Raw genomic sequence first — 12,187 nt, forward strand, 5'->3', positions numbered from 1 at the left:
GTGATGGACAGAGTGGGGGGGCGGGTTGGGGGACTGGGAGAATGGGGTGAAAGGTTAAAGAAGTACAAATTAGTAGTTGATAGATGGTCACAGGGATGGGGAGCATGGCATAGGGAATGCAGTCAGCATTAACATATTGGCCAGAGGAGAGAAGGAACAATTAGGGGGAACATTTTATAAACTATATAAATGTCTAACCATTGTACTGTATACTTGAAACTAATAATAAAATTTAAAAAGGCAGATGCGTCTCCACGCAGCTTTGAATCGGGTTTCATTGCTCTGCTAGGTGAAATTCCGAGAAAGCAATGACATTTCAAAGCCATGTTTAAAACCCGGGACCTGTGTGTGAAAAATATAGAGTCTAAAGAGTCTCGCGTTCTGTGCCTGGCATCTGAGACACGCCCCCGTGTGCCCAGTCGGCTCGGCCCCTGGCAGGCAGCTTCGGGAAGACCACGGGAGCCTGGAAGCTGAGCTGAGGAAGAGGAAGTTAAGGAAGACCCGCCCCTAGGATATTTTGAGTTGGTAAGCAGCTCTCTTAGTGGAGACCGTCTTCTCCCAGTAAAAATGCCCAGTGAACCTTGTATAGAGACCCGTGGTGGGGCCAGAGGCCACTCAGGTTTTGTCTGCTATTGACTGTTCATTCAAACTGACCCTTAGGGACTAGTTCATCCATCCATTTGCTGAGCTAGGACCTGGGCCAGGAATTACACAGAAACAGAGCTGAATAAGGCATCAGCCCGACCTTTAAAAAGCCCATTCACACTTGGGGTGGTGGGTGAGAGGGGTGGAGGAGTGATGAAAACAAAACTTTATGGGTACAGAGAAAAAGCGACGAAAGCCAGTCCAGCCAACTCGGGTGGAAATCGTATTTCAAAGGTCTTTTCTTTCTGGGCTCTGGCATTAAGAAGGTGCCATTATAATGTGTTTTCAGCACTAACACAAGTGATGGATGCTAGGTACTCGAGGTGCTGGGAGAAATCTGAAAACTAGCATCAATGCGTGGCAAATCAGCGACCTTTAGATATCGTGCTAAGGAAGCACAGGTTTGAGTCTGCATTCTTAGCACGAGTCAGATCTCATCAGATGAGACCATATCACCTCACCACATAAACTCCTGGGGTTGCCTAGGTCTTCTAACAAAATGGGCCGATTTTCCAGTTTCAGTGCTTTGTCTTCCTTTATAGAAGGAGTATTTTACCTATTGACATGAATTCTTCCTGATGTGGGATGTGGCATCATTGCTCACCTCAATGAGTATTAATGAAACTTCAGGTTTCTAACTCTTCCCCCTAATGCCGCTCAGCGCGGCAGCTGAGTAAGCTCTACTTTCTCCTTCGCCGGCAACAGGTACCTCGCAGCATCTTATCGATTAAAATATCAGCACCCTCAACTTCACTAGGAACAGATGAGAAACAGACCGCAGAGGAGTCAATTAGCCTGAAACAAGATTCTCAAACAGCCCAGGCTTCAGGATGATCCAACAGCCTCTGATGCTGGCGTTTGGTGTGTTTCTCTCCTTTGTCTTTCTCGCTAACGGCCCCAAAGAAGTGTAGCCATTTTCTAGTGGATGATTTGGCTTTACTCACTGGGCTCTAAGTTCTATAAGCTGTCACTCAGCTCAGAGCCTGAGAACATTCTGGAGAAGAGCCAGAGTCTCTGGATTATGGTTCTTTTTTCTACCAGGAAAGGCACATGACTCCTTGTGCCTTAACTTCCCTCACTGGAATGAATTCCTACTGTCCCTCTGTTCTGTAATTTTTTATATCTATAGTTGGGACCCTTTGACACGCTGCCCCACATACCTTGTTGACTCGGAAAGGGCATTCTTTGGTTTCTGATTCGGGAAATTTCTTCATCCACTTTCCAACAAAGTAGGCAGCGTTAACCACAAGGATTTTGGTCTGGTCACTTACACTGCTGTCAGATAAAATGTTCTCAAAGTGGCCTGCAAACAATTTTAAGAAACCACAAATTGCACAAGAGTTATTCCTCCGACCCACATCTGCTGTTCACAGGCCTGTCTACCCGCTGGGTATTTAACTTGTTCGAGCCGTGCCAGGTGGGGTTCGATGGCTCAGACCACCCCGTTTCAGAAGGACTCCTTTGTCTCCTGGCTCATCACAACCAGACTTACCAAAGACACCTGGGGAGAAGAATGAAGGGGGGAAAAGAGAGGAGGAAAAAAGAAAAACAAGCCACCACTTTTGAATACCCACTCTGTGCCAGACCGCATGCTAGACATTCAAATACACGATATCATGTGTTTCTCCCCATTTTACAGGGGAAGAAGCTGAGACTGGGTGAAGTCACGTGCCCAAGACAATACACAAGCAAGGTTGGGTTCAGGATTGAAAGCCTGAGCTCTGGAATGAAAAGGCGTCTTTCCTGCACACCTGGCCCTGTGCTCAGCATTTTCACACGTAGCAGCTCACTTTTCTCACAATGATGTAGGTCAAAGACCATCAACCCCATTCTATCGCTGAGGAAGCCGAGGCTCAGAGAGGCCAAGGAGCTTTCTTGTTCGTGCAGCCGGAAAGCAGGTCTGACACCAGGACGGCGCCTCTTCACCCCAAGTTGCAGAGCTGCAGGCAGCCTGTTTGCATCAGGCTCACCTGGAACCACCTCCATGGGCTCAATCACGACTATAATAACTAGAGACCTCCAATCCCCGACAGCCAAACCAGTTCAATGGTGATGATCCCTTAATAAAATTGAGTCCGCACGCTGGAATAGCCTTGACGGTTTTTTGCAAAAGGTTTTCATTTACCTAATCCCTTGCATCTTCATACCACTGCTCAGGGACCCCTTCACGGGTCTATGACCTGGGGGTGAAGGGCCCTGCAGTGGTTTAACGCCCCTGCTGCAATCACCTTCAAATTAATACATTTAATAAAAGGCCCTGCATTTTCGTTTTGCATTGCGACCTGCAAATTATGTCACCGCTCCTGCCAGTGCTCTGGGACGCATCGAATATGTCACAGTGTTATCGAAGACACTCGAAGACCTGAGAGGTGGGGGAGCTGGAAGTGACAGAGTTTCAGCCTAAATCTCAGGCTCCTGATTCCCAAATCAGGGGTCTTTTCACTGAACCGCCTTCTTCAGCAAAAACCTTACTTTTATGAAGATTTTAAAACGAAAGCCCCTTGGAGAGAAAAATACAATTATTTAAAAATTCTAAAAGCAAAACAATTGCACAGCGATGTGAAAAGGAGCTGTTATTTGCTCATAATTTTTTAAATTGTGTTGAATCTGGTCTTAATTCCACTGGCTTTTTTTCTTTACATACAAAGGCAAAGAACCTTCATTTCAATAACAAATATATATGTATGTTGTCACTGGTGTGTGCACACATGTCTATGGCTGCCACATATTATCTTGGCTATCGTACATTATCGATCAGCATATATTATCTAAGTTGATCCTCACGACAACCATGTGAAAATTAAATTAGATGACACACACTTCATTTTACAGTTCTGCAAATCGAAACTAACTTATTCCGTTAATATGTGGCTGCATCTGCATTTGAATCTGAGATCTCGAATGACTCCAAGGCCACGTTCTTTCCATGTCGTCACTCTGCAGTTACAGCGTGGACTCTGTCTGCCATCCCGAGTTATCATCGCGAGAGGGCCATTCATACAGGAAGTGCGTCTCCCTTGTCCCAGAACTCTATTCCTCCTCTCTAGACTGTGGTGACCGCAACAGTGCCTGAAAAATCCATCACTGCAGTTCATTCTTTCACAGTTAGGTGCTAAGTCCCGAGGGGTCCCTCTCTGCATAAATATACAAATGTTCCTGGGAAGGGGGACATGGACACTGATTTGCACTCCAGCTCATCTTAGCTCCAATTCATTTCTAGCAAGGCGGACAACTCACAGAGGATTTTAATGGAGGGACAGGTCAAGTGCTTCCTAAGGGAAGCGCCAAGAAAGAGGCTCAGGTAGATGCTGCAGAAGAGATGAGCACAGGGCTGACTGGGGACGGGAAGTTGTAGGACTGAGGACAAGTTTCCACCCACTATGGTTTGTTTTGTTTTGTTTTTCTACATGTACATTTGATTGCCTAAGACTCTCTGTCTTTTTCAGCTTAATACTTGTAGAATTTTTTTCAGCTAAAAGTCGCCTCCGGGATCATTTGTAAATATAAATATACAAATGTTCCTGGGAAGGGGGACATGAACACTGATTTGTACTCCAGCTCATCTTAGCTCCAATTCATTCCTAGCAAGGCAGACAACTCACAGAGAATTTTAATGGAGGGACAGGTCAAGTGCTTCCAAACCCTTCTCTTCCAAATCGAAAAACTGGACTCGTGACTTGCCCAAATCCATACTTTCTTAGAGGCACGGCTGAGGCTCCAGGAAGGTGTGGGGCAGCTCATGGGAGAGCAAGGCAAATAGACAAAAATGGAAGCACCAGGAATTTCTGCCAAGTGATGAGATGATGGAGAAAAGGCCCAGAAACCCAAGTTGTGGAAATGGCTTGATGGATAAGAATTTAGCTTTCATAGTGAAAACATCCCAGGAATCCTCCAGGGGTTCGATTTTAGGCTTAGCAGAAAGATTCATGAGAAGGCAAGGTTTGTCTACTTAGCAATTTATAGCAGAATAAGTAAAGATACTTGCCATCCGTGAGATCCTTAACCGAGTTGTTGATCTGACCTTTCGTTTCTTCCAGCTTATCTTTGAAGTCGACGGTTTCCATCTCCTTTGCATAGGGTCTCTTCGTAGAGCCGATGAACTCCTGAAACACATCGAGATCATAAAATCACAAAGTACTTACAGACCATAGTCAAGCCATCGCACTGTACACGGTTCCGACAAAGGACTTTTAAGTGTCTATTACTATGAATACACTTTCAAAATCTGCACCATTCTGTAAATTGAAACTTCATGTAGATATCAATGAATTTTCTTTGTAGTAAATGTTTCATTTCCTCAATTCTAAGACAATATCAATTATTAAATGCATCCATCAATTTAGTCTCAGCTTTGGGAAAAAAGAAACATAGCTAAATGTATACAGCAATTATAATGTGGATCCCAATTTCAGAAACATAAAAACGTAAATATATACATTTAGTGTCTTAGAATAGAAGAAATAATACAGAAAAAAGAGCTGTATGAGCAGAAGACTCTTATTTTCACTGAAATAAATAAATATTCTATAGACTCTTGCTACTCAACGTGTTGTTCAAAGACCGAGAGCTTCCACGTCACCCGGGACCGTGCTGGAAATGCAGCATCTCAGCACCATCCCCCAGACCGACTGACTCAGAATGTGTATTTCAGCTAGATTCCGGGGAGACTCATCTGCACATGAAGTTTGAAACGCAACGCTGTAGAAAACACAGCAGTGATTCTTATGCTTGTTAAAAATGCAAAACCCTAAGTCCCATCTCTACTGATAATGATTCAAGTGATCTGAGGCCAGGAGTTTGTACTTCTAATAAACAGCCAGGTTATTCTGCTAGTTGAAATAATTCTAAATGTTGAATAGAAGTTCAACCAAACTAAACACAGTTGATTAAATGTCCAAACATAGGCTCCTTGAATTTCTTCAGAGGAGCTATATGGCTTAGCCAATTCGATTCTGTTCATTGCAACCCAACCTTGGGACTGAGTGTGGCTGATGACTGAGAGAGCCAGGGCTACCTAGGAGCATCAGAGCCCCAGCACGATGAGAGGCCTCCACCGTCCTCACCTTCAGCAACAAAATGTATTAAGTATCTCCTTAAAGACCACCTAGAGAGCTTTTTAATGTTTTTCATGCTCAGGCCCCAACTCACATGTTAACTTTTTTTAATTCCCCAGGTAATTGTTGGAAGAAAAATGGCTGTGTATATGTGACTTCAAGCAACAAGAATAAATTCACAACACCTAGCGACCACTGTCCTCAAAAGATCTCAACAAGGAAAACAAATAGCTACTACAGAAAGTAATAAAATGATGGTAAATATATATGATTGGTAGTTTACCTGTTAGAGTTGGAAAGTTTGAAATTCTGATCATCCCACATAAATTGAATCAATATAGAGAATGAACTTCTATGTAGTCTAGGATGTTGGCTATATATTTCAAATACAGATTTTTTTAAATACCATGATATATTCCAGGATCAAATTTAAGGGTACCACAGTGTTCTTTGTATGATTCCTTCAAAAAATGGCTGAAATTAAACACCCAGAGCTACCTCGTAGAGACACCCATATGACCAGCCTAGTAAAACAAACAAAACCAATCCAGGACTCATAAAAACTGTTAATTCGTTCCGTTATTATTTTTCTTATTGATTTTGAGAAACATCAGGAGACCACCATGTGCATAAACAATGAGGCAGAGAACTTAAGATGTATGTCCTGCGGTTTAAGGAGAAAGAGGTCTAAACCATGAGCTGTCTTGTGTCTATAAAAGATACATTTATTAGAGATTCCATTTTCCACATCTCTGAGAAGGGTAGGATTTACGCATGTTTGAGAAGGAAAAGGGAACTCTGCAAGCTTCTCTCTCTATTTTTTTTTATTATTATTATCATTTCATGCCTACAGCACCTGGTCTTCCTAGGTGGTCTCCCATCCAAGTACTAACCAGGCCCTACCCTGCTTAGCTTCCAAGATCAGACATCAGGCTTGTTCAGGGTGGCATGGCCATAGACCATGGACTGTGGCTCCACTGGAGCACAAACCCAGGACCTTCTGCGTGTAAAGCAGACGTGCTAACCGCTACACTATGGAACCACGTCCAAGCTTCTCTATATTTTGAGCTAGAAGATGTGACTGCAGTTGTTTCCCTGTAGATTCAACCTCTCCATTAGGACTAATTTATTTTAAGTAGCCTCAAACCATAAATAAGCATCCTCGAAATGAGTTTCACTGAAAAAAAGAAAGTTGTGAGTCTAACCACGTGACAAGGCCGCTCCTGGGAAAAAAAGTTAAATCTTGCTAATTGCTTTAAACCACTTACTGTGGAAGGATTCAGAGATTTGTCTACGTAGAGCCGTTTGACTAGCTTCAGTGAGTAGAAGGAACTAAGTTTGTTGATATCCGACGTCACTGTTTGAAATCCAAAGGGCACATCTTTGACATTTTCAAAGTGAAGGACCTGTGAAGAGAAAAAATCCATGACCCATGAAGCACCGCCTCTTCCCACTACAGCAGACACATGGTAACTGCCAACCTCCACCGGAGGTAGAGTGTCTCCCTGCTCCACATCCCAGAATGCACTGCTGACATTTCAGACTGTAATTCTTTGCTGCAGGGGGCCACCCTGGGTATTATGAGATGCTTAGCAGTATCCCTGACCTACTACTAGGTGTTGGTGGCACTCCTTCCCCTATTTGTGACAAACAAAAATGTCTCCAGACATTACCAAATGTCCCCGAGGAGGAGGTGGGGTCAAAACTGTCCCCATTAAGAAACACCGTCATAAAGATATTCTTCTCTGGATTTAACTATAGGGAAAATTTGCCCTTTCTTCAAAATGAGGCCTCTGTTGCTCACAGAGAAGGCCTTCAAAACTTGCTCAAAAGTGAAGCTGGGTCGTAATTTCTATCCAATCAGAGACAAGAAGAGAGAGGCAATCATCAAGCAGGTCTCAGATGTGAGGGGACAGGTGTCTCTTGCTAGAGTCTATCTCGTCCCTTAAGTTGCTCTAAAGAGTGCCAAATGGGCTGACGAGTTATTTACGGTGGGTAGGCAGCCCTGGGGGCGCTAATCCTCTAAGCCACTGAAAACTCAGATGCCATCTTCCAGAGGGCTATATCCTTTTGTTTTGTTCCTAACTTTTCTTTTGTTCCAAGTGATACCCTTCCCAGCATCTCCTCTGCTTCATGGTGCCACAAAACATGATGTCAGTATGAGGTGATTCTCTCCTCACTCCTAACTCATAACCGTGCCCAGATGCCACACCTCAGGAAACGTCACTAAATGGGCACATTGCACCAATGAGTCATACGGCCTCAGTATGGCAGGGTCACATTGGCTGGTGAAGGTGGTGTATGACTCTATGCCTAGCGACAGGTTAAAGAACCTTACTACTGGGGGAACGATGCAAGTACTGAAGAGACCGTGATTGTTATTGGTGAGGAACAGACCCACCACCCGGAAGTTCTCTTCTCTGTCCCTCCTCTACTGGGAGATGAGAAATATGGAATGGGAGACAGGGTAGGGTTGGGGGTAGGGGAGTGGGTGAGCAGGACAGATGAGAAGATACAGCTCCTCTACCCACAACTAAAGGTTTCTTTCCAAGTCCATTCAATTTCAAGGTTAAATTCTTCACATTCTATGACCCAAATAACATTTCCTTGGTCGTATTTTCCAAGGATTTATGGGTATAAGATGTACCCATTCTAAATGCTATGAGCTCATGGAAAGAAAGATTCTGTTGAACCTAGAATGATCAACATAAGAATAATAATGGAATGGAATTAGAAGGGTATTGACAGACCACCTAAAAGTAAAAGGAGGGGATGGGGTGGGGAAAATGGGTGAAGAGTGTAAAAAGGTACAAACTTTGAGTTATAAAATAAATAAGTCATGAGGATGTAATATAGTTAATAATACTGTACTGTCTATTTGCAAGTTAAGAGAGTAGATCTTAAAAGTTCTCATCACAGGAAAAAAAATCTGTAACTATACACAGGTACGGCTGTTTACTACACTTATTGTAGTGATCGTTTTACAATATATATAAATATCAAATCATTATGTCATATACCTGAAACTAATATAATGCTGTATGTCAATTATACCTCAATTTAAAAAAATAACAAAGCATGATGCTATGAATACATTTTGTACTTAAGACAGGGATGTAGACTTATACTCTTTCTGTCTGAGTATTTGCAATGGAACATTTAATAAACACCATTGTGATTGATCCTTACAATACAACATGTAGAAAATGCTGGGTACCTAGCCAAAGGTTGCTCATTAGATGTGGTTACTGAGCAGATCCCTGGGCTCTCCATCACAACATGGCGCCTACTCTCAACGTGGGTTGCAGGACAGATAAATGAGCTTTGACAATTGATTAAGAGAATGCTAGACGTGGCACAACTCTCAATCCTGAGCAATGCTGACCACAGAGCCCCGTTCGTTCCTCCCTAGGCTCTGCCTATTATTCTAATGACTCTATTCCCACTCAAAGCAGAAACGAGGTATGGGCTTACCTGTCCAATTTCATTTGCTGTGTCACCTTTAGTGCCCACTTGAGCAAGTGACAGAGAGGTAGAGAGACAGATTGGAGAGAAGAGGACATTGCCCGCTGGCTCCTTTTCACACAGTTGTTTGAACAGGTCGACTGCAAAAGCAGAATTCGCCAGTTGCAGGGCATCCATTGTGGGTCTGGAACAAAGGACAAGGGGGAGGTTACTTCTAAAGCATCTTTCAAGTGTTATTCAACTGCATTCTGCCAACCCGATGGGAATTCTACTTAAACAAAAGAATGGTCTTAGGTAGGAGAAAGGAAGGAATTTTCAGTAAGCACAATTTTAAGAGCCAGTGGTAAAGAAACTTCTGAGCAAATGCCATAACGTCTGAATGATCCAGCATACGAGGTCCTCTGTGAGTACAGCTCTGCCAGGAATCCCCAAATTCAGGCCTCCTCGGCCACAATGGCCATTGTCAGCAGCCTGGTGATCAGATCATGCCTCTTCCTCAGCAAGCGGTCAAAACAGTTGACAGCACTGGTCATAATCAGTTGGTTTTATCTATGCTTATTGTTTTCATTAGGATTTAGGATAAGCCATATAAAATTGAAATTGTGTAGATTGAAAACAGTCAAATCACAGCAGTTTTGAATGATTCAGTTTAATATTTAGTAAGCATTATGGGTTGAATTTGTATCCCCTAAAAAAAAAAAATGTTGAAGTCCCTTCCCCTTGTGCCTGTGAATGTGACCTTATTTGAAAATAAGGTCTTTGCAGATGTAATCAAGTTGAGGTCGTTACGGTGGCCTTAATCCAATATGTCCGGTGTCCTTATCAGGAAAAACAGGAGAAAAGACACAGGGCAAACACACACAGAGAGAAGATGATGTGAAGACACACAGGGAGAAGGCCATGTGACAACAGAGGCAGAGGTTGGAGTGATGCTTCTACAGGCCAAGGAATGCCAAGGATCACTGGTAGCACCAGAAGCTCAGAGAAAGGCATGGAACGGAGTATTCCCTAGAGCTTGCAGAGAGAGCATGGCCCTGCCGACACCTTGATTTCAGACTTCTGGCCTCCAGAACTGTTGGGAAATAAATTTCTACTGTTTTAAGTTACCTAATTTGTCGTACTTTATTACAGCACCCCTAGGAGACCAATACAGTAAGCCGTACCTTAGTGGGGGTACCTGGCACATAGCAATATTAAATAAAAAGAAGTTGGTATTGCTTTCGATGTTAGTATATTACCTACTGTATGGAAGACACTACAAAGTGTTATAAGGATCAACTAAGTCCCTCCTTCTCTGAGTCTGCAATCTCTTTGGACAGGTATGTAGAAAATGAGTAGACAGCAGGGCTGCCAATGCCATAGGAGCAATGTAACAAGTAATGTGGATTTAAAGGAAAGAGAGGGAGGGCAGCTTCATCTAAAAATACAGAGCCAGGGAAAGCAGAGAGAGCAGCAAGTGGGCCTCCAGTCTCGGCTGAGAACGCTCTTTTTCTAATGCAGAGGCTTTCTTAGAAGTGTCTTTTGATGCCTGGCAGTCCCTAAGACCCTTTTGGTAGATCCATGAGATGAAAATTATTTTCATAACAATAGTTAGACATTATTTGCCTCTTCACTCTCAACCTCTCAAATATACAGTGGAGTTTTCCAGAGGCCATATGATGTGTCTTCTATTAAGCCAAATATTAAAGAGATTTGCAGAAATGAAAAACAATACTACTCTTCTCCCTACATTTTTTTACTTTAGAAAAGTTATTTTTTTATGTAAGGGTAACATTAGTATTTTGATGAATTAGTAAATAAATATTTCAAACTTTTTCCAATTTTAATTTCTAATTTGGTAAATACTGATCGATATAATCAACAAGAAAGAAAGAAAGAAAGAAAGAAAGAAAGAAAGAAAGAAAGAAAGAAAGAAAGAAAGAAAGAAAGAAAGAAAGAAAGAAAGAAAGAAAAGAAAGAAAGAAAAGAAAGAAAACTAGTCCTTTGTGATCTTCAGTAATTTGGAGAGTATAAAGAGTCCGGAGATTAAAAAGCTTCAGAACTTCTGTCTTAACGAAAGGTCCACCTGTCTATCTAGTCCAGTAATTATTGATGAAGTTGGAAGGCGTCTGCATAAATCGAGCCGTCAGGGCTTAGCCTTTTCTAGAAACCAATCGGCGCTGCATGGACTCTCCAGGCTCTGCCCGATGCCAGGACGGCATGTTTCTAAGGAACACAGGTATCACCACCCCTCGGTGACCAGTGCATAGCTGAAGGCTTCAAGCTTTCCCAAAAAACAGTCAAACACTTTTCAGTCATGCACACAGACGTGGAAAGCAAACACGACATTGAAGTTCACCTGGTAAGACATGCTTCCTTGTGTCAAAGTATCACCGCTCAAGACAGAGGGCTGCCTTCAGCCAGAACCCAAGGATCTGTTAGAGTCAGATGCATGAATAGGATCTTAATTTTGCACCTGCTACTTGAACAGAAATTCAATATGCAAAGACATGAGAATAAGATCAAGGAATGGGCCCCTGGCCTTTGAATATGTTTTTCAGAATTCTCCCTTTTAAGGGACATATGGCTTGTGTGTGGGATGAACTCATAAGGTTACAATATATCTTAGAGTCTGTAAAAGGAAATTCATTAGCAAAATATAAAAATGTTCAGTTGACCCGTTCTTGCTCACTGATCATCTCCAGTGATTCCCTCCTTCACTCTGTGTCCATGATGAGCACAACTAAGTAACCTCAAGTCAGCGTTCTCATTACAAACCTATTACAAGATAACCTGAAGTCGGGACGGGCATCTCACATTTCTCTAAAGCCAACAACCTTATTCTCTCCCCTGGTGAGATCAGGGGCCACGAGATGACAGCACATTCTCAGTCGAAGGGACCAGCAGTGGGGATGCAGAGGGCAATGAGATGGAAAAGGAAGCGTGCAGTGTCTTCGCCAGTATGTCCGCCATGAGGAAATTAAAAGAAACTCGACGAAGGCTTTGGGGAGTCCTTGTAACAGACTTTCAAGACAAGATGTCTG

At 42.8% G+C, this 12,187-nt stretch overlaps 1 protein-coding gene and 1 pseudogene across 1 annotated transcript in view; both read right to left on the bottom strand.

Annotated features, from left to right (window-relative positions):
* Positions 1–12,187, bottom strand: part of SERPINB5 (serpin family B member 5) — a 22,503-nt gene that overhangs the window by 4,698 nt on the left and 5,618 nt on the right. The window contains exons 2-5 of the mRNA XM_011361058.2: positions 9,174–9,348; positions 6,968–7,105; positions 4,631–4,748; positions 1,806–1,948 (exon numbers count right to left, since the gene is read on the bottom strand). Of these exons, the coding sequence (XP_011359360.1) occupies positions 1,806–1,948; positions 4,631–4,748; positions 6,968–7,105; positions 9,174–9,341 (567 nt within the window). The 5' untranslated portion in view covers positions 9,342–9,348. The remainder of the gene's footprint in view (positions 1–1,805; positions 1,949–4,630; positions 4,749–6,967; positions 7,106–9,173; positions 9,349–12,187) is intronic.
* LOC111740372 lies at positions 6,544–6,659 on the bottom strand (annotated as a pseudogene).

The sequence above is a fragment of the Pteropus vampyrus genome, unplaced genomic scaffold (genome assembly GCF_000151845.1).
Source record: "Pteropus vampyrus isolate Shadow unplaced genomic scaffold, Pvam_2.0 Scaffold62, whole genome shotgun sequence".
NCBI lineage: Eukaryota > Metazoa > Chordata > Mammalia > Chiroptera > Pteropodidae > Pteropus > Pteropus vampyrus.